This window comes from Spermophilus citellus, assembly GCF_964194105.1.
Source record: "Spermophilus citellus genome assembly, chromosome: 2".
Classification (NCBI taxonomy): domain Eukaryota; kingdom Metazoa; phylum Chordata; class Mammalia; order Rodentia; family Sciuridae; genus Spermophilus; species Spermophilus citellus.
In genome coordinates, this window is record NC_138183.1 from 189,782,646 (window position 1) to 189,804,386 (window position 21,741).

Genomic DNA, 21,741 nt, shown 5'->3' on the forward strand with positions numbered 1-21,741 from the left:
CGGGAAGAACAACATCTTTCACAGGCTTCAGAGAACCTAGTTTTATTCCTGTTTGAGAACATGAATCATTTGTCTCCATTTAGAAGGGGCTAGAGCAGCGTCAGGGCACAGTGAGGCCTGTCTGCTTCACAGTGCCCCCCGCCCAGCCCTCACGTGGCCCGCTGATCCGAGGAGCCGAGCCAGCCAGCTTCCTCGGAACTGTTGATGGCTTCCTGACAAGAAAACATCTTTGCAATAAAATAAGAATTCTCAGCCTTAACCAGGAGGGAGATACAAATGGTGGCATCACAGGCACTGAGGCAGGCTAGGGGACACTGGGGGAGGGTCTCTCCTCTCCTTCAGTGCTGTATAGGGGGACAGCTAAAGGAGTGAGGCCAGGGAGATCCTTCTGATCCTGTGCCATACTGCTTTGCCATCTACTCTCCTCAAAAAAGTACAGTCAGTGCAGGTGTCCCCCAAAGGCACCCCAAGCCTCGCCTCTGAAACCCCTTAGAGAAACAAGGCAGGCAGCCAGAGGCAACAAGCAGCCCCTTTCTTGGTGCAAGGGCTTGGATCCCACTGTGCTTTTTATCTTATTGAGCAAGAGCTGGAAGAGAAGTGCTAAGTGCTACTGGACGGCAGGACGCTTGAGCAAAAGCTCGGCCCTGGCTCCAGGGCCAGCTCAGGGTCTCTAGGATGGGGCCTGCAGGGAAGTGGGGGAGGCAAAGCCCAGCGTGCGTCCATCCAAGCTGCTCCAAGTGAACCAGGACACTTGGGTGTAAAATCTTAATGGAACTGATCCCAGTACCAGGGTCTGAGGGCCCAGTTTAAGGGGGTCAGGGATCCCCTCCATATTTGGGTTTCTCGTACCCTTCAGCTCAGGGCCAACATCCTAGAAGCTCCCTCTCCATCCTTCCTGCCCTTGGAAGGGCCCATTTCAGCCCTGGGCTTCAACCACCCTCAGACCCCACCTGGCTCCCAGAAGGAGGGGCTCGAGGCCCCCTGAGGTTGGCTGTGGTGCCCCCGCACGAAGGAGCAGGCTGGGGAAAGTTTCACTTCAGAAGACCAGTCTGTGGAAGTCACCTCCATTGCCACCTGCAGGGTTGCAGCCCCCTGGAGAGCCTTCATCCTCATCCTTGTCTTCATCAAAGCCCCTGCCCCAGTGCGGAGAGGCAGGGAGGGCCGAGATGTAGGCCGCCCTGCTGCGGGCCTCCTTCTCCTGCTCCTGAGAACACAGGTGAGGGGGAGGGAATCACTTAAAAATCAGACCCCTACTGCCAGATCCTCCTTTACTCCCCTCCCAGTGCCACCCAGCTCAGCACACCGGAGTGTCCCTTCTGGGTCTCCAGGGCCAGGCCACAGAGGAAGCACAGCTTCTGTCTTGGGGCACAATAGGTGAGGCAGACCCTTCTACTGTAGATCTACCCTAGATCTAGGCTTCAGAATCCTCCCCTCCCCCACCACCTCCTCTCAGTAAAAATTCCAGTCCCTTGAAAGAAGGAACTCATTATACTAGACTAACTAGCTGACAATGGCCTGAGGTGGAAGCAGAAAGTCCAGGGACCTGTCATGTCATACCACTTGGGAACTTGTCCACAGGCTTCCTGACCACAGGGGTCCAAATGATTACCTCTCAAGGCATGAGCAGTGTCTGCCCATAAGCAAGTTCCTCCTCCTGCCAAAATGAGATCAGCCCCACAGATCCCTCACTACTGCACTGTCTCCCCCCAGAGTCTCCCACAAAACACCAACTCTAGATGCAGGATCTGAAGGCCATCCTGGCTAGTGCCTGTCCCATCAGTCAAAGCCCTTGCTGTCCCTGTTGCTGAATATTGATGCTACTCTCCACACTGAAGAAAATCAGAAAATGTTATATGGGGGTCACAGGTAGGTGGCCCCTCCAAAAGCTCCCAGTGGCATTCCCTGCCCACTGACTCTACTACCAGGCAGCTCTTTCAGCGCCCTAACAACTGCAAAATCAATTATTTAACATCTGCTTCTCTGAAGGAAGGGATCTGTCAGGGCCACTGACCTTCCTGGTCCTGAGTGATGGATAATGAATGGGTTTTAAGAAGGAAGCAGCTGGGTGCAGCGCAGTGGCGGGACTCTTTCACAGTATGTGTGAAGCGCTGGGCTCGATCCCCAGAGCCACAAAAAATAGAGAAAAGGAAGCAACTCAAAGAGATAACCAAGGACTGATCCAAGCTGGGGGCTGTGCTGAGACTGGACCCCGCCACCCAGGTCACAGCAGAGACCCGGGGTCCGCTCACCTGCAGGTAGAGGATGTTGTCTTTGGAAATAGCTTCCATCAAGTCCTTGTGGAGGGTGGGCTCTGCTCGGGCTCTGGGAGAGCCCGGTTCAACCTCAGGCACCTCCCCAGGCCGCTGGCGGTAAAAGAGCACATAGGCTGTGTCCTTGGGGAAGAAGGAGGTGACGTTGCTGACAGACTCGAAGGAGGAGAAGGACACCCGCGTGTCATTGAACAGGTACCACTGGTTCTCGGGCTCCGGCCTGTCAGCAGTTCCCAGAGGCGGGGCCGGGCGCGCAGCGCCCTCCCGCGCGTAGCAGTAGTAGTGGCCACTCTCTGAGGACACCCCGGAGTGCACCACAACACTGCACAGGTCATAGGCCTGGCCCTGGCCACCAGCCAGCGGCAGGCGGAGCAGGAGGGGAATGGTGACGTCGTCCAGGATCTTGCGGCGCCGCATGGTGCGCAGGTCGAAGGAGAAGCGCAGCAGCGTCAGCACGAGGTAGCGCGGGCCCTGGCTCAGCTCCACCACCTTCTCGGCGTCCTGCAGGGAGGCGCACGACTCGCAGTAGTAGCGGTTCTCTGCGGTCAGCCTCTCGGGGGACAGGAAGTAGTTGACGAGGTCCAGGACAGAGCGGGAGCCCTCGGGGCCGCACGTGGGCTCCCGGGCGGGGGCGGGATCCCTGTGGCTCCCCGGTCCCAAGTTGTTCTCCTCCTCCTCCTCGGGATCGGCCTCCTTCTCCTTCTCCTTCTCCTCCTCCTTCTCCTCTTCTCGTCCCTTCTCCTCCTCTTCCTTCTCTTTCTCCCCTTCCTCCTTCTCCAGCGTCCCCCCCTCCTCCTCTTCCTTTCCTCCTCCTTCCTCTTTGCCCTCCTTCCCTTCCTCCTCCCTCTCCGCCTTCTCTTCCCGGCCACTCTGCCCACCAGCTCCCGGGGAGCCCAGGCCTCCGATGTCCAGCACGGCGGGAGGTGCGTCCCCAGTGATGCAGTGTTTCCTTTGCCTCCGGGGACCCGCCCTGCTGGGAACCGGGGCTCCGACATCTTCTGCAGGGAGCATCACCGAGCCCAGGCGGCGCCGGCGACAGCGCTCCGGAGGAGGGAAGGCAAGAGAGAGGTCCGTGAAGGCCTCCTCTCGGGAGGAGACGTTGAGGCAGTGGAGGCAGCATATCCGGGTCACAATCTTGCCTCCAAACATTTTCTCCACAGAGGTTGAGCTGGGGCTAGGGGGCTCCTCGGGCGGGGAGGGCAAGCTGGACTGCTTGAGCTTCTGGCAGATCCGCGTCCCGGTTTTCTCTTCTTCGTGCAGCCTGGGGCAGGCGACAGCACGGGGTCTGCATCTGTACACCTGCAGTGCACCCGCCCTCCCGCCCAGCCACCCTGCCCACGACCACAGGATTGATGGACAAATGCAGGAGTCTGTCCAGGGAACACATGCTTACAAAATGGCACACTAAATACCTGGCACAGGGCCAGCACACAACACAGACTCACCTGCATGCAGGCACATAGACACCACGGAAAGACGTGCCCGACCTAGGTGTCACACCCCGGGCAGTGGTAAGGACTGGCGCACTCAGGCCAGCACAGCACAACATGCACACACACCCCAACCCTCGGAAACCACCATGCAGTGCAGCTTCTCCAGACTTCCAACACTGAGGCCTGGCCCACGCCCTTGGTGCACACCTTCCTTGCCTGCCACAAGTGGAAGCTGGCTCCCTTTCCAGGAAGATGCCACCCAGCCGGGAGGGGAGGAGTCTCCCCCACAACCCTCTCTGGACCCACCCGGAACCAGGGCCCTGGCCTCCCTTACCGATCCAGCAGGTACTTTAGGTACTCTGAACAGTCCTGCTGGGTGCCAGGGCTGAACCAGGGTGTCCAGGACGCAGAGAGGAAGTTCTCAGGGGAAATCGCCGGCCTCTAGGACAAGGAAGGGGAAAGTGAAGCCAGAAGCTACCAGTCACATGCCCACCATTTCTGCTGCACGTTAGGCCTGAGGGCTCCCAGGACTCCGTTTCAAACATCCCGGCCTCCTCTCAAGTCCTGTTTCCTAGCTGTCCCTCACCTGTCCCAGCCCACAGATCCATGCGACTCAAGCAGGGGACAGGATATTGGAGATAAGCCCTCCTCTGGGGATCTGCTCTTCCCTCTCCCACCTGCTTGGTCCTATGCCCACCTCCTGTGCTGCCTAGAGCACCCCTCGCCCCTGTCAAAATGAGACCCCAGTGCAGTGTGGCCTTGTCTGTGACACCTTCCCAACACCATCTTCTCCATCATTAATCCCTCTCCCTCCCCACACACACCACACTTCCCTTCCCTGTCCTTCCCTTCCCTTCAACTGTCCCCTGCAGGTCCCTCTGCCCACAGCTCTGATGAGGCTTCCTCATCCCTGTGCCCACAGAGCCATGCAGAATCCCCAGCCATGGGATTTAGGTTCCATGAGGGCAGACAATATTTGCTCTGTTTAACTTAGTACTTTCAACAGCCCTCAGGGTACCTGGCAACACAGGTGCTCACAAATGGCAGTAGATGAAGGAAGCACACCTTAATGCAAGCGGCTGCGTGGCTCCAGGAGCCACTCCTGCCAGGCAGACACCTCCTTCCCAGCGACTTTGACCATGAACCTGGGCCAGACTGGAAGGGGCTCAGGTACTCACAGCGGGAGCTCACAGCCAGATGCAGCCAGATACAGGCAGGTCCCAGAGCCAGGAGGGCAGCACTGCAGGGCCTGGTGGCACCTCCCCCACCCCGACCCCCCCAGGGCCCTGCGCACACCTGGCTGTGCTCCAAGAAGGCAAAGAGCCACTGCAGCTTGGTCATCAAGGGCTGCGAGTTGTTCTCAGTCAGGCGGAGCACACAGTGTCGAAAGCTTCAAAACAAAGCAGGAGCACCCAGGTGAGCCGAGGGCCCTGGAGCCTCCACTCACCACACAGCGGACAACCCAGAGCCTCCGGATGGACAGTTCCAGCTCCAGGTGAGGCCACAGGCCGGGGAAGAGATGGTGAACAACTCGGCCTAGAGTGTCTGAGGTCAGGACACAGCAGTTGTCTTGGTATGACAACAAAGGATACAACAAGGCCACCCATCCCTGCAGTCCCCTCCGGCTCTGACACCCCACGACTCCAGGAGTTAAACATGCCAGTGTTCCAAGGTTGGGACTCCAGTGTGCCCCAGTGTCCATGCCACCATCCTCCCAGCCACTCGGACACTCTGCTGGTTACTTCCTCCAGGAAATGCCATCCACACCCGTCCAGAACAGGACTCGTCCCCACTTCAGCCCTGCCACCCACTCCTCCAGGCCCTGCCATCCCGAGTTACTCTCCTGCCTTCAAATGAAGGAGGAGGGAGGGTCAATGTGAGGGATGTGCTGAAAGAAGAGGACACCACAGGGGCAGACTGGCTCTCAGTGACAGGGGTCTGATCCTATGAGAACAGGTGGAGACCTCCCGACAGCCTCTATCCCTGGAACAAGCCAACTTCTGAGATGCAGCTTGGCTTTGGTTCTCACAGGCATCTCTGGGCAGATCAGTCACATTGTCCCACCCAGACACTGCACAGAGCAGCATGACTCAAAGCATTGCAGGACCGGGGCTCAAACCCAGGATCTCACACATGCTAGACACATGTTCCTCCACTGAGCTATGTCCCCAGCCGTTTTTAAATTTTGAGGCAGGATCTCCCTAGGTTCAAAGCTGGCCTCAAACTTGTGATTCTCCTGCCTCAGCCTCTTGAGCAGCTGGTATTAGAAGCATGTGTCACCACACCCAGCTTGTGCAGCATTTTAACACGACTATGATCATAGAAGCACATGATCACATATCTGGCAAATCATTATTTTACAGAAATAATGGTCTGCACATACCAGGTGAGGCCAGAGGCCAGGGAGGAGATGGTGAACAACTCGGCCTAGAGTGTCTGAGGTCAGGACACAGCAATGGTCTTGGTATCAGAACAACAAAACTAGTCCTTCACCAGGCAGTTTGAGAAGAACAATAAGCAGTGCCTAAGGAAACCTTAGAGACCAGCTCTAGCTTCCTTCCACTGAACCTGAAGCTCAGAGAAAAAATTGACCTGAGGTCACTGTAATATCAGAACCCAAGCTTCCTCTCGCTGAATCCAAGCTGAAACTTGGAGTAATTTTTAAGCAATCCATGAAACCCATAAAATGGTCATGGACAACTAAGACTATGCTTGTTTCATTAAAAGCAGGAGAGTGAGTGGGAGTCCCAATCTAAAGACACACTGCACCCCCAGGACTCTAGGAGAAGAGCCAGTGGTACCAGCCAGCCCAGAGCAGCCCCTCCCGCTGCAGCCCACCTGTGGTTCCTGTCCATGCTCAACACCTACTGCCACCACAACGGCCTGGGGCCCCCTGGCCACAGACCTCAGAGAGTCACACCAACAATGCAAAGCAAGGCTCACCCCCACCTTTCACCAGAGAGCCCAAAGGGGAGAAGGGCACACAAGGAATTCAAAAGCAGCACCTACTCAGACGCCATGAACAAGGCCTGGAGGATGCTGTTCACGTAGCACGTGTTTCCCAGGTTGATTAAACCAATCTTGCCCGTGTCTGACTTGGCCATGAGCCGGGGGTAGAAGCCAGCCAGCTCACTCTTCTGCGAGGTCCAGGCATCCTGCCCCAGCAGCTGCTTGATGCGGTCCTCATTGGGAACGTGGAGGTCCTGAGGAGGGAATAAGCAGGCTGGACAGTGGGCACCCGGGTCAGCTCAAAACGCACCCTCCCCTGGGAAGCCTTCCCGGGCTGCAGCCTGCTCCGGCACCTCCCAAGCCCACCACTCGGAGGCGTTCCAGAGACGGTATGGACAGTCCTTGCTCACACTTGTGTCAGGCTTTCATTCTGACACGTGGACTTCTACAGAATCTTTCAGTGACAACTGCCTCCAGACAGCACATCCCCGTTTAAAAGACGAAAAAACTAGGATTCAGACAGAAAAGAACTGTTCAGGGTCACAGAAGGAGTGAAGAGTGAGCATGTTCCTGGCAGAGCCCAGGCAGTGCCAGACTGAGCAATGACAACACGTGCCCACAGGTCAGATCCAGGGGCGTCGAGACCTCACGTCTAGCCCTAGTGCTCATCCTCACTAGCCGCCTGGCCATGGTCAGTAAGCCTCTCTGCCTCGGCCAGTTGACCTCCTGGGCTTCAGTGTGCTCACCTAACATTGGCGTGGCATCCTGTGCTCCGTGGTGCTCACTCACGGTGACGTTCCCACTTCACCTTCCACTTTTGGATTCGCTAAGTCACCTTGAAAAGCATTAGTCACCGCAGCACCTGAGCCCAGTCAGGATGGTGGGAGGCTCCTGGGCTCTGAAGTCCGGGCGCTCAGCCGTGGGCTCAGGCACCGGCACTGTCCCCCTCACTGATCTTTGTTACGTCAAACAGCTACACCAGAAGACCACCGGGCAAAGGGACCAACGACGACATAAAGAAACCCACCCAAGCACATGGGGCACTCTTCAGCAGTATTCTTAGGGGTTGCTCCAGCTGTACGCACATTCTGGCTTTTAAGCACAAGGCCCTAGATTTGTCCAAGACGCCAAAGGGCTTCAAACCCTTAGCACCCAAACCCTCCCCACAGTGCACATCCTCTGGCTAATGCCTTGCTCGGCTGTGGTTTAACACTTTTGCTCACTCATTTCCTTGGATCATTTATCAGATAATTTAGAGGACTAGTGAGTCACCTCTCACAGATGATTAAAAAAAAAATGCAGCCAGTGGGGAGAGCAGTAGATACAATCTCAGCATCTTCCGCTTCCTCCCTATTAAGCCTGACCTAATCCCCCACCACACAAGAATAGGGACGAAAGACAGAATCCCACATGCAGACGTGCACGGAGGACTGCAAACACAGCCATACAAACATGCCCAATTTCCCAGATAACTTTATACTCTTAGGAAATTAAAATTTCCAAATAACTCTCAAATCCCGAGTGATACTGAATTAGATACATCAACACCCTGACAAGGAACACATCTCCGGGAGAAATTGCTATAACTTAACACATCTACATGAGAGATTCTTCCAGAACTTATTTACAAAGGGAAATGTGTACAAACAATATACATGCACAACACACAAGGAAGAATTTTATTAAAGTATCGCCTGCTGTCTCGCCTTTCACATGGGCTTGTACCAAGGGGTACTCAAAGCCACAGGACAAATGTTGGCACAGCTAATATTTAAGGACAAAAAGAACGTTTACATTGAAATAAGTGTTTATAATTACGAAGTATATACTTAGGCCTTTAAGACGCAGAGGAAGAGATCATGTCAGACTGCTCTGGGTAGGTTAAGTCCCCTCCTCTAAGGGCAGTGCCTTGGTGGAAGGTTTGAAAAGCCTAGACCTACTGGATTAAGCAGTGCCTCAGCCTGTTCTCAAGGTCTGACTCTGCCAACCTTTGTGATCCCCACCCAGCCCCATGTGCGGGCGCACGCGCGCGAGCACACACACACACAATTACTGTCATATAGGACTTAGAGGTTCCCCCGCTCTGGGCCTTTCCCTCTGACTCACCTGAAGTGTCCTTCTGCCAATCTCCACTGGCCCAGGTCTAACTCCAACACCCCCTTCCCATGAGGCTTTCCAGAAAGCATCTCCCGGGCATCCCTGCACCATCTGCCTGTTTAACTCCCTGCACCTACTAAAGCAGGTATCTGCAGATTCACCTTGACCATCAGCTGAAGTCTGCAAAACTTGGGACTCACTCATCTCAGGTCTCCTTCATGCCCCAGGCAGCTCCAGCTCTCTTCCCTGTGTCCACCCTTACTTTACAGCCACAGCGCTCCTCACACTGGATCACGTGGCTTTTCCATGGCATTTTGCAGTACTGGGGACTGAACCCAGAGGCGCTCTACCACTGAGCTGCACCTTTTTTTTAATACTTATTTTGAGCCAGGGTCTCACTAAGTTGCTCAGGCTGGGCTTGAACTTGAGATCCTCTTGCCTCAGCCTCCCAAGTCACTGGGATTCCAGACGTGTGACACTACAGTCATACTGTAGTGATACTCTACTCATTCACTCCCAGTCCCTGGGCACAGAAGACAAAGATCAAAACAGCATGGCCCCTGCTCACCCGAATCTCAGTCTGGCAGAAAACAGGTGCTGACAGTCCCATAAACTCAGCACATCCCCAAAAAGCAGGAGTCCCATCTCCTCACCATATCCACCCCAGTGCAGGGAGCCTGCGCCCTGTGGAGGCAGCCCCCCACCCACTGCGTGTTCACTCTATCAGAACACTCTCCCGTGTGGAGTCCCAAAAACAGAAGATTCAAGAAATTGATAGAAGGTTTGGTTTATTGTAATTTACCCCCAGAACTGGTGGGATGCCCCCATTTTGTGATTTCGGATTAAAAAATACAATAGATTCATCGTCAATAGAATTTTATGACTTTTGTTTGTGCCTCCTAAGCAACCCATGGGTATGAATTTATGAATACTTTTAATGTTAATATCTGAGATTGGGCCCTACAAATCCCAAAATGACCTGAATTGGAACCCCTAAACCCACATGAAAGCAGGCAGCTGGTTGTAAAAACTGTTTTTCCCCCAGTCCAGAGTCCAGACGAAGCCAGAAGTTTCCTTGATGTTTATTTTGGACCATTTGTATATTTTTCCAGATTTTTTTTTATTATTAACAGTAAAGCCTCTCCTGGCCTTCAGTGGGCTGCACAGGGCCAACTCCCTACCGAAAACAGGCCCTAAGCCTCGTCTCTAGTCCCTTCATGGCTGAGGTTGGCCATCTCACCTCGTACCCTCTACTGTCCTGCCCCACCCCAAGGCAAAAGAACATCACCCTCTCCACAACAGAATTCGGTTTTCTAGTCCTCTTTGGCTCCTAGGGATCCCTCCTCCCTGACTTTCTTGCAAGCTTACCTATTTAATTAAAAAAAGATGTTATATCTTGACAAGCGTTTCTAGATGTTCTGTGGGGGACACTTTCCAGAGGATCTGGAGTCAGTGCTACAGTGCGAAGGGCAGAGGTTCTACAAGGGCCACCAACTCAGACATCCTCCCCAACACCTGGGCCTGCCGCTGTGTCTGACATGGGAAAGGCCTCAGCAATCCCGGGCTCTGGCTGTCTCGGAGACTCAACGGATCCCCAAAGCTCTCCAAACCTCATTCTCCTCATCTATGAGGTATCATCTGCTTCACAGGTTTCTTGTAAATATTAGACAAAATTATGTGGGAAAACACCGTCGTGCAGCACTACCTACAAGTGCTGGCGACACTCAGTCCCTAGAGACCTACCACAACAGCTGAGAAACCTTTCCTCACACAGCCTCCTTCTCAAATGGAGGGGATCTCTGCCTCCTTGGCACCACCCCCGTGAACAAGGCAAGCTCTTAGATCAGCCTTCCTTACACACAGGTGTGTCACCTGCCCTGGGCTGAGAGGCCTCAATAAAGGAGGCCATTTGCTTCATTCTTGTGTCCTCTGTTGGCTTGGTACAGAGAAGGCCACCCTGCTCTGGAGTGCTCATACTGGTGGGGGCAGACACACAGTGAATGTGTGACAGCATGCACCAGGGCCATAAGAGCCCAGAGAGGCCCTGGCCCAGCCTGGTAGCAGGGTGGTATAGTTACAGGGAAGGCTTCAGGAGGGAGCAACACTTGTGCAGAGGCACGAAGGACAAAGCAATCGAGCAGATGGGGAAAGGTTCACAGGAGAACAAGGGCTCAGGGTGGCCATGACAGGACGACCCATCTGAGGAACAGTGGGTAGCTCAGGGTGCCCAAAGCACACACTGGCCTGGGGAGGTGACAGGAGATAGCCTAGAATCAAATGACAGGAAGCTGCCACCAACCCATGGAAGACCCAAGAGCTAGAGCAGGCTGAGGGGCAAGGGGGGGACCGTGACTCACCTTGATGGCCTCCATGACAGGCTCATACAGGTCTGGGAATCCCGGGAACCTGAACACCATGCAGTGGACCAGCTCCGCCAGCTGCTCCAGGCAGCTGGTCCCTGAGTTCGAGTCCTCCTTGACCAGAGAGGTCACCATAGGGGGGATGTGAGGGAGAAGCTGTGAGAGCAGAGGGGGGCCAGGTCAAGTTCCATTTAACCTCTGGGAAGTGGGACTGTGGTCACGGCTGAAAGCACCCAGAGCTCTTTGAGGTACATGACCACTGTCCCCTTCATCCAGATGGGGGAGCTCTGTGGGCAGGTGATATCCTTGTACGAAACACACCCCAAGATTTCGTGCCTCAGTTTCATCTGTGAAATAGGATAAATACCCTCACAGTGGAAGGGAGGCCTGAGCCCAAGCTCCCAATGTTTAGCCTCAGCTAAATGACCTGCCCCGAGATCCTGAAGGCCTGAGTGACCAGGGCTACTCTGCCTGGAAGTGATGCTGGGGCCACAACACAGCCAGCTGGGTGGGCCCTGACAGCATGTGCACAGCCTCTAGGGACAAACATTTGCATGCCAAGCACTTCATCTTCACAGTGACTTTATGTATCCACGATCACCCGCATCCTACAGATGCAGACACCGAAACTCCAGGCTACGTAATAAAAACTTCTTTGCAGTGCTATGCACTGAGCCCAGGGCCTTATACATACCAGGCAAGTGCTCTACCACTGAGCTACACCCCCAGCCCCAGGGAGGTTACAGAATGTGCCAGCATTTCACTGTGGGTTACGGAGGTTGGTGTCTAAGCCAAATCTAAGTCTGAAGCCCATTCTATCCCCTGACCCACGGGGTTTCAATCTTCAAGCTCCTTGGGTTTGAAATAATATCATGACAAAGTTGGGCCACAGGAAGGAGGAAGCCAAGAAGGATGGAAGGAAATGTTCTTGTCAAGCCCCGAACATGTGACAGGCTCCAATCAAATATCACCTTATCCAATCCCCTCCCCCTGACTAAGGTTTCCCCATGCTAGGCTCTGAGCTTAAGTGTCCAGCCCAAGGTCACCACATCAGGTAAATGGAAGATTGGGGCTCAACCCTGAGTCCCCCAAATTCTGGCTTAGCCCACTGCAGCAAACTGGGCAGTGTGAAGTGTCACTGCCCTGACCAGGGCCACCAGAATCTGGGGCCCCACATGCAGGTCCCAGGGAAAACAGGCAGAGTGAGGCAGCAGCCCTGCCAAGGGAGGACCATGAGGACAACAGGAAGGGCCCGAGCTAGAGGCCAGGCCACCTGGGTGCTGGGGGACAAGGGGTATAGGAAGGACAGTGGGTTGGGAATCAGACCAACTTGGCTTCTCTGTTCTGTCACCAGCTGTGTGGCCAGGACAAGTGACTTAACTTCCCTGAACTTCCCTTTCTTCAACTGAAAAAAAAAAAAAAACTGGCAGAAACTGTCTAGGAATTGGATGAATGAACGCGATACCATCTTCAGCTCTGTGCCCGGCAGACCCAGGCCCAAGGAATACTAGTGGTCATCAGTCGAGGCTCTGTCACTCTACTGTGTGCCCAGGGAAAAGGCACACAAATGCTGTGGCCTCAGCATCCTGTGTGTACAGTGGGTTTCCAGCACCCCCTGTGCTAACATCCAGGGCCTCAAGGTCTGGGGCGTCAGGCTCCACCCCTCCTCCCCAACAGAGAAAAACATCCACCTCCAGGCTGGAGGGAACACAGGGCCACCCACCCTGGGGCAGCAGACAGGGACCCTTACCAGGTGGAAGGCCTCGTGGGAATGCTGGAAAGTCAGGAGCATGTACCTGAGGACAGACAAGGCGGCTCCCCGGACAATGGGGTACAGCAGCTTGGAGAAGACCTAGGAGAAAGGGCCTGATCAGGAGCCCTCCGGCCTGGGCCACCCAAGGCCAAGGGCAACACAGGCCGAGAGGGGACTGAGACACAGCAGAGCTGAAGTGGCAGGTCCAGATGGGAGCAAGAACACGGAGGTGCTCACAGACCCAGATGAACTGACAAACAGCAAAACAGGCAGCAAGAAAGTTAGAAATCCGGTGGATGGACAAAGACATCCTCACTCCAGTGGGCGATCAGAGGAACCAAGCAATGGGGGGAACGGGAGGCCCAGAGGGGGGCAGTGTGAAGTGTCATATCTGGCCCAAGTCACACAGTGGGCTTGGGTGGGAGCCTCAGTACTCCGCTTCCCAGATCTGCACGGCCCCAGCAAGAGACCAGAAGGAAAGACTGCAAGCCTGGGCCGGGACAGGGACCACCAACCTTCTCGATTTTGGCAAGTGAAACCTCGATCAAGATGCTGAACTTCTTCACAGCGGCCAGGCCCTTCAGCAGTGCAATGATCCACTTGTCAATGTTCTTCCCCAAGGGCCAGGACACCCAGTCGATCATCCTAGCAAGGGGGAGTCACGGTGACATAGGGACAAGTGAGGCCCAAGTGCAGGGGTGAGGGCAGCCCAGAGACTAGCCATGTCTTCAGTTCCCAGGGACCCACACCTGCACGGGGCAGCTGTGGGGTCTGTGAGGTGAAGAGACAGCTCTCGGAAAATGCAAATGAGCCCTGCACAGACACCTCACAGACTGAGGCTCACCCCACCAGGAAAGGAGCCTCTCGGTGCCCCAAACCTCACCCCTCCAGGCTGGGCTGCGTGGGGGAATGGGACCTCTAGCCACCTCTGGGACTAAAGATCTGGCTCCAGCAGGCCCTCACCACGTGACCCGGAGCAAGACACTTCCCTTCTCTGGGCCTCAGTTTCTTCCTCTACAAAATGAGGAGGATCTCTCTTTCAACCAATATGACAATTCGGTGAGGCAGGTAACAAAAGCCAACACCAAGTAGCATCGGCCTGCACAGGGCGTGCTCTGCTTTATATGAATTATCTCATCTGATCCTCATAATGCCACTCCTTGGATTAGGCTCAATGCTGAAGCAGAAGGCACTCAGGAAAACACTACTAGGCTTGTTATTTTATTTATTTATTTATTTATCTTATTTATTTAATTTTTTTGGCAGGGGGTACTGGGGATTGAACTTGGAGGCACTCAACCACTGAGCCACATCCCCAGCCCTATCTTGTATTTTATAGAGAGACAGGGTCTCACTGAGTTACTTTGCACCTCACTTTTGCTGAGGCTGGCTTTGAACTTGTGATTCTCCTGCTGCAGCTTCCCAAGCTGCTGGAATTACAGGCGTGTGCCACTGTGCCCAGCTGGCTTGTTATTTTATACTCAGACTGTGCCATAAAGAACAAAGAAAGTGTATAAAGACCCTACTTTGTGTACAACCAGACATGAAAAATTGTGCTCTATATGTGTACTACGAATTGAAATGCATTCTGCTATCGTGTATAACAAATTAGAATAAAATTTTTCAAAAACAAAGAAAGTAATGTTAATGATTTTTTTAAAAAACAAAGAAAGTAATGCTAATGATTTTAGTTGTCAATGGATATTTATTTATTTATATGCAGTGCTGAGAATTGAACCCAGTGCTTCACACATCCTAGGCAAGTGCTCTACCACTGAACCGCAACCCCAGCTCAGTAACGCTAATTATAATAGTAGTTTCCATAGCACTGTTCTAGGCACTTTACATGTCTGTCATTTCATCCAATTTTATCCTAAAAACTCTATGTTAGGCTCAATTATATACCACTTTATAGCTGAGGAAATTGAAATAGGTTGGATTACTTATGCAAAGTCACCAGCAAGAAGTGGTTGAGGCAGGATTGCATCTGGGGCAATTTGGCTCTAGTAGTGCCCACGCTCCTAACCGCTAATGACAAGGAATCCAGGAAGGCCCTGCAGAGATGGTGGGCCTGCACATGGGCATGAGAAGAATGGCAGAAAGAGGCAAGCCACGTGCCTGGGGTCTGAGTAGTCAGCAGTATACTCTGGGATTCCCAGACAGGCCCATTAGGATAGATCACAGGTATGGCAACATTCAAATGAGGGAGGAGGGATGTACAAGAGCTCAATGAGCTGAAAAGGACCAGACTGTTGTTGGTATTTGCCAAACTTAGAAAGCATGTCATGAAGTACTCTGTTGTTATTTGGGGGCCTACAATACTAAGTACTCTACCACTGAGCTACATCTCCAACCCATTTTTTATTTTGGGACAGTCTCACTAAGTTGCTGAGTCTGGCCTTGAACTTGCGATCCTCCCGCCCCAGCCTCCCCAGTAGGTAGGATTACAGAAGTGCACCACCATGCCCAGCCATTTTCACCTGCTTATACAGCCCCACGGAAGCCTGGAAGTCTGGCAACTTCTCATCCCACCACCCACCTCCACTTTTACAGAGGAGGAAACAGTTCCTTGGCACTTCCAGAGTCACACAGCTGGTACCTAGCCTGGCAGCATCATTATAGCAGGATTTTGTGTCCCTCACATCCAGCCCAGGGCCAAGCACAGAGAAGGCTGGAGAACGGTTGAGTAACTAAACAAATATGAGGGCCTGGCCTCCAACCCCCAAACTAGCACAGCATCCACACCCAGTGGAAGGGGCTTCTGGGAGGAAGAAAGAGAGGGGCCCTAGCCCTGCCCACTGCCCAGCCCTCCCCACTGTCCAGCCCTCAGCTTCCCACCTGCTGATAGCAGTCAGCATCTGGGAGTCCGTCACACTGTCATCATTGCTGAGGTTCCGGACCACACCATCCATGAGCTCCAAGGGGAGGTGCTGGACCACACTGGCCAGAGCACTAGATGGCGGCTCCTCCTCTGGAACAGGAAAATAGACAGAGCTTAGCCAGGCAGGCAGTCCTCTTCCCTTCCCCACCACTCCCTGCCCTCATGCTGCCACGGAACTACAAGCTGGGCCTCTGCAAAGAGCACATCAGGGCCACCTCCTCTCCCCCTACAGCATCACAGCTCCGGATTACTGCTCACTCATCCATTCACCACCTTGCCAGGTCCCAGCCTGGTCCCAGCCAGTGTCCCCAAGACAAAGCACTAACCCCCAACTGTGATGCAGGGGCAAGTCCTTTAGAAGGCATAATACTAGAACTAGCCAGAAAAGGTAGGAGGGGAGGGTGCACTTGGGAGGAAAGGCATATAGACACGGGCCTACGGGTGAGTTATCCAAATTCATTGCCCAGGTGTTGACTATACACAGAGCTTTGGTTCTGTTTCCTGCCTGGTGTAGTCCAGTTCCTTTCCCCCGGCTAGCCCTAACATCAGGGAAGGCAAAGATCTTCTTTCAGTCATTTGCCCTAGAATTCAGTTCCACAGCTGCCAATGGAGGGTCAAGATTCTACAGTACACCTGCAAGCTTCTTAAGGTCTCCAGACCCTCCCCTCATCATCCTTGCTGCCAGGTGCTGCCAATCTCTCAAGACCAGGTTCAAAAGCCTAACTTCCAGGCAGCCCACCTGACCCAAAAGCCTCGATGACCCACCATTCTGTGGCTTCCTCTAGCCCATTCTTCCCTCTTGCTCCATTGCTCGTCATCCTATGTACCAGGCAGCCCACTATTGCCTGCATTTCCAGCACCCGCCATGGCAGAGGATCCACAGTGGTGCTCAGGACAGGACTGCTAACTAAGTGAAGTAACAGCGCAATCCCCCACCTGTGCATCACCCCTCGCACACACATGCCGCGCTACTGTGCCGCCTAACATGCAGACAATCCACACAGACAGACAGACTCCTGCCCCAGGACCCATCCAGGACCTCGGCGGGCCCGTGCTCTGGCCCCGCCGCACACGCACCTGTGCAGGAGATAACTGCAAACAGCTCCTTGAGGCAGGGCAGGATGGCGGCAGGCTGTGCACGCCACAGCTGTGCCAGGAGCCCGCTCACCTGCTGGGCCTGCTCCAGGAACTCCACCGCTCCCTCCTCGCCCTCCGCGGGGCAGCGGAAGCGGCCGAGGCAGCGCACCAACTGCTGGCAGAAGAGCAGGCGGTGCGGGCCGTCGGGCACGCAGCGCGGGTGCCGCGCCAGCAGCCGGGCCACTTGCGCGCAGGCGGCGGGCCCCGGGCGCTCACACACGGTGCGCAGCACCTCGCGCCGCAGCAGCGCGAACACCTCCTCAGCCGCGGGCCCCTCGGGCAGCAGCTGCAGGCCCAGCTGCACACAGGCCAGCGCGCGGGCACCCGGCGGGCCCGCGCCACCCTGCAACAGGCGCAGCACGCGGCGCGCGCTGAAGAACTCGGCGAAGACGTCGGGGTGATGGCGGCCGGCCACGTGCAGCAGCTGACAGCCCACGCGGCGTGGCAGCTCGTCGGCGCCTCCCACATAGAGGCGCGCGCCCAGGGCCAGCAGGGCCAGGCACTGATCCCTCTCCAGTGGCTGCCGTGCCGCCTCCAGGACGCGCCGCACCAGCCCTTGCTTCACGCTTGCAGGGTATGACGAGGTCACCACCGCCTCCAGGATCTTGTCCATGACGGCCTAGCTGCAGGGGACAGGAAGTGGGGTCATACCCTGCCCAACAGTTGTGGGGCTCAAGAGCTATGGTCAAGTTTCTGCTGCTGTCCCTCCAGTGCTGAGCGACTCAACCTTTTTGGGCCTCAATTTTCTCATCTGTGAGATGGGGTAATGATACCTACCTCTCTGGAAGGAGTCCTGACAAAGTAAAGCTCAAAACGTGGCACACAGTAAACCCCAGGGAGTCAGGGGCTCCCACTGCAGAGCACCTGCCCACCTCCTCTCCCCATGCTTCCCTGGAGACCTCAGCCATTCCTGGGGCAGGTAGATAATACTGGATCTAGAAGCTGCTGTGTGGAGTCCTGGTCAAGTCACATCTTCTAGGGGAGAGGACTCACTGACTGTGGGGGCCAGCCCTGGCTATCTCACACAGTGTACTCTGCCCTCACTCAAATGCCTTGCCCTTTCCCAAATTAGTACACCTTTGCAAGTCCCCACTTCTTTGTGCTGTGCCTTTTGCCTGGCACATCCTAGCTCCAAGTCCCTTCACCACATGAGCCAGGCAAGCTCCTATTTTCCTAAAAGTCTATCTAAAACACCGTCCTAATGGAGGCCATCTTGAGGCACTAGGCATGAGCCAATCCTGACCCTCGATTCCTATGACCACCTGTAGCCTGTTCTTTTATGACAGCTGCAATCACTTAGTGCTGGGGCAGTATGGTCCCCATCCCCTCCACCAAGGCCCAGCATCTCCTCTCCATGCTCAGCCCTTCCTCTGGGTCAGGGTCCACAGTCCTGCACATCTAGAGCCCTGCCTGCCTCTCCAGCCCTAACTTACACTGGACCGCTCATTCCTGGCTTGTCATGTTCTCTCTGCCACTGGGCCTTTGTGCATGCTCTTCCTTCTCCTTGTTTGGAGACCTCAGATGAAAACTCACTTCATCAAGGAAGATTTGCCTGACCTCCCAGCCTGAGTCAGACCCTCTTGTTAAAAAATCCGAACATCTTGCTCTCTTTATAGCATTTAGTATTATTTGATTGAGGTCAGCCTCCCCAACATTATATGTGGTTCCTGAGGTCAGGTTTTGTTCCCCACAGTATCCCCAGCACACAGCAATGCCTAGCACATAGTAGGCATTTCTTGGGAGGGCAAATACAGAGGAGAAAGCGAGTTACCTCAACCATACTCCTCTGAGCCACAGAGCCTTCCTTCTGCCCTTTCCTGGAAGCTCTTGCCCCATGCTCATCCATTTTGATTCCTGGTTCTCAGGCTCGTTTCCATGGGTACAGCGTGCTGTCTTCATACCTAACTCTCAACTTCTTTGTGCAACCCCACCTTAGATAGGACTGGTTACAAGGCTCAGCATATAGTAGGTGTTAACTAAACTTACTGGCTTGGTAAAAACTTCTGGAGCTTCATACCTGCAGCTGGTGTGAAGACCAGCCAGATACATCCTGGATAACGGGACAGAAAACTTGATTCAGAAGCTGAGATATTCTGGGACCTCAACAATGTGCCAGACCGTAGGGACACACTATGCTCCCTTCTCTGTTTGACTGTGACCAGAGTTGCACGTCTTCATTTTATTGTGTAAGAAGCCCATTTGTTTAAGAAGAGTCTGTGTCTCTCACCAGGCTGTGAACTCCTTGGAGCAGGGACAAGAGCCTACTTCTAGGTGGTTGGTGCCTCCTGTGGTGAGAAAGTGACTCTTAAGAGTTTTCTGTGGTTAGAGGATGCAGCCATGACACAGCTCAGTGATTCCCTGATGCTGGCCTGGCTGCTTCAGAATCACCTGGACACGTGTTAAAAATTCAGGAGCCCTTAGCATCTAACTGTAGGCCTTTGTATGCTTGACAGTGCTGGGGTTCGAACCCAGGGCTTCATGTATGCTGTGCAAGTGCTCTACCAATGAGCTACCCAGCCCCTTTATTTTTTAAATCTATTGCTTAGCTAGCTTTTCAAATGTCACTTGGCTTCTATTTTTACATTTGTTATTAAATGGAATGCATCTTTTTGTTGCTTGCTTTTTTTTTTTAAACAAAAACTTGTCTTGGGGAAAAAAAAAATCAGTTGCCCAGGGTCCACCCAGGTCTCCTGAACTAGGAAGCAGGGCAAATGGTGTGTCAGACTTAGCCTTTTCCCTCTTCCAGTGAGGCTCATCTGGGATGCATTCTGGCTACCATGAAGGTTACATATGCTCCTCAAGCTTATTTCCACCTTGCAGGGCTGTGAAGACAATCCTTAGCATGATGCTAGGCACAAGAAAGTTCTCAGAAAATGTCACTTCCTGTTGCTTAAGGAAGCAAAGTCCCAGCCCCTTAAGCAACGTCCCAGACACTTAAATGTGTCTGGTGGTGGACAGACACATTTGTAAAGAGTGCCAGTGCAAGGCGTGATCCCAAAAGGACTTTAAAGCATCTTTTGAAACTGCTCTCCTGGGCTGGGGGGACAGCTCCATGCAGGAGCACTTGCCCAGCCTGTGTCAGGCCCTGGGTTCAATCCTCAGCACCACAAAAAAAAAAAAAAAAAAAAAATAGATTTCCCTTCAGCCTTCTTTCTTAGGCAGTGCCTGTGACACGGCAGTTGCTGTGGCCCACCTCACACAACAGTCCATACTCTCACATCCCTGCGATGGCCTCCGCCTGCCCTGTAGGCTAGTGGATTTAACATGTTTGCAAACCAGGTGCCAAGAAACCCTGGCCCTCAGGCAGCTAAAGAGAAGCTCTCACCAATGAGATGCTAGCAGCCGAGTGACCCAGCCGAGTGACCCAAGCGATTCCATAACGTTCTAATACCTACCACAGGAGGTGGGTGGTGCCTGGCAGCTGGGAGCCCAGGCCGCAGTGCTGTTCCATCTCAGGGCCAGCCTTGAAGCCCAGCTCAGTCTGTGGCCTGGCCACACCACACTAGCTCTGCTTACCTGCCCCCACTCCTACGCCAGCAGTCAGGTCAGCAGTCACCATGGTCATCAACAAACCCACTCAATTACGTCTCAGATGCATTCGTGCAAAAGGGTTTTAAAGGCTTTGACCTCACCTGACCCCACAAAAGGCCAGGGAAGTTCTGCTACCCCAGCAGGAGCAGGGAGGCTGAGGCTCAGAGAGGGAGCATCATGTGACCTTACCAGGGCAGCATTAGGCCCTGAACTCTCTCTCTCGGGGAGGAAAGAGCAGGCCGCGGGCATTCCTCACGGGGCAGGATTACCCTGCCAGGCCCTGGATGAAGAGATGGCCTGTCCACACTGGCTTGGACCCAAGAGACAGCTGTCCCATGCTGATTGCAGCAGCAAGAGCAGCTCTCCTCCCTCAGAAGAGCCTGCACTAAAAGCAGGAGACCAGGTTCTCTCATTTGGAATCACCAGGTGACCTTGGGTGAGTTCCTGCCTGGCTCCTCAGCCTTCTGTTGGAAAATGGGGTCTGCTGTGGGCCTGCCACTCACAGGGCTGGGACAAGGTCTAAAGAACATGAAGGCCAGGGCAGTTGTGAGTCTATTATTGGGCCATTTGGCAGTGAGGGGAGAGACAGACATGGTTTGGAGAAGGAGACAGGTGCTGCTGATCTAGCTGATTCGACAAGGAAGTCCCTCCATTAGCCCGCCCTCCATGTCAACTGTTTCCGCCATCTCTCCCTGAGCTCCAGCCCCACCCAGGGTCAGCTCCTCTTTCCTCCTTGCCTGGACTAGTGCAGTAATCTCCTAACCCATCTTCTCATTCCCTCCCTCAACCTGTCCTCCAATAGAGGCTTGTGTCCTGGAGGAGAACAGAGTCCAGGCTTTGACTCTAGTTCAGACACCACCTGCTTTGGTGGCCACAGCTGTTGAGGTCAGTGCTTTCTGAGCCTCCAAATTCCAAAATGGACATGACTACCTGCCCACCCCTTAACCTTTCCCAGCAAGCATGCCTGCGTCACCGCCACCCAAGCCCTTAGCTTGCACCCTCAGCCTGCTGGCATGACAGCCCGAGAGTCCCAGCAACACCAGAACCCCCCAGGGCTCACAGTAAGCACACAGGAAACTCAGTCCCTACCCAAGGCCAACATCCATTTATCAGTCTTTCTCAGCTGACCCTTGGCACTTCTACTATGTGCCATCTCCATCACCCACAAACACCCAGTGCGTATGTGTGCACGTACAGGTGTGTGTGTCCCCACAGCTCCAATGCTTGGCTCCAACCCCACACCCTGGGCCCCAGCTCAGCCTTCACTACTCTCCACAGATTAACCTCATGGTACCACGAGCTCCATCCTGCCATCCCCTTCAGGATAAGG

The 21,741-nt window shown here is 54.1% G+C and overlaps 2 protein-coding genes across 7 annotated transcripts in view; one reads left to right on the forward strand and one right to left on the reverse strand.

Annotated features, from left to right (window-relative positions):
• The window catches only part of USP35 (ubiquitin specific peptidase 35), a 24,181-nt gene continuing 2,440 nt past the window's right edge, over positions 1–21,741 (reverse strand). For 2 of the 6 annotated variants that reach the window (XM_081282739.1, XM_081282738.1), the window contains exons 2-11: positions 16,821–17,503; positions 15,701–15,833; positions 13,378–13,507; positions 12,860–12,961; positions 11,107–11,265; positions 6,713–6,906; positions 5,000–5,093; positions 4,038–4,144; positions 2,250–3,531; positions 2–1,204 (exon numbers count right to left, since the gene is read on the reverse strand). In XM_081282739.1, coding sequence (XP_081138865.1) covers positions 1,037–1,204; positions 2,250–3,531; positions 4,038–4,144; positions 5,000–5,093; positions 6,713–6,906; positions 11,107–11,265; positions 12,860–12,961; positions 13,378–13,507; positions 15,701–15,833; positions 16,821–17,493 — 3,042 coding nt within the window. In that variant the 5' untranslated portion in view covers positions 17,494–17,503 and the 3' untranslated portion in view covers positions 2–1,036. Of the gene's footprint in view, positions 1,205–2,249; positions 3,532–4,037; positions 4,145–4,999; positions 5,094–6,712; positions 6,907–11,106; positions 11,266–12,859; positions 12,962–13,377; positions 13,508–15,700; positions 15,834–16,820; positions 17,504–18,651; positions 18,923–20,275; positions 20,533–21,741 lie in introns of those variants that run through there. The other 4 variants (XM_081282742.1, XM_081282741.1, XM_081282743.1 and 1 more) reach the window with 4 other exon arrangements.
• Positions 20,804–21,741, forward strand: part of KCTD21 (potassium channel tetramerization domain containing 21) — a 23,860-nt gene continuing 22,922 nt past the window's right edge. The window contains exon 1 of the mRNA XM_081282746.1: positions 20,804–20,847. The gene's annotated coding sequence lies outside the window, so the exon portion shown is untranslated. The remainder of the gene's footprint in view (positions 20,848–21,741) is intronic.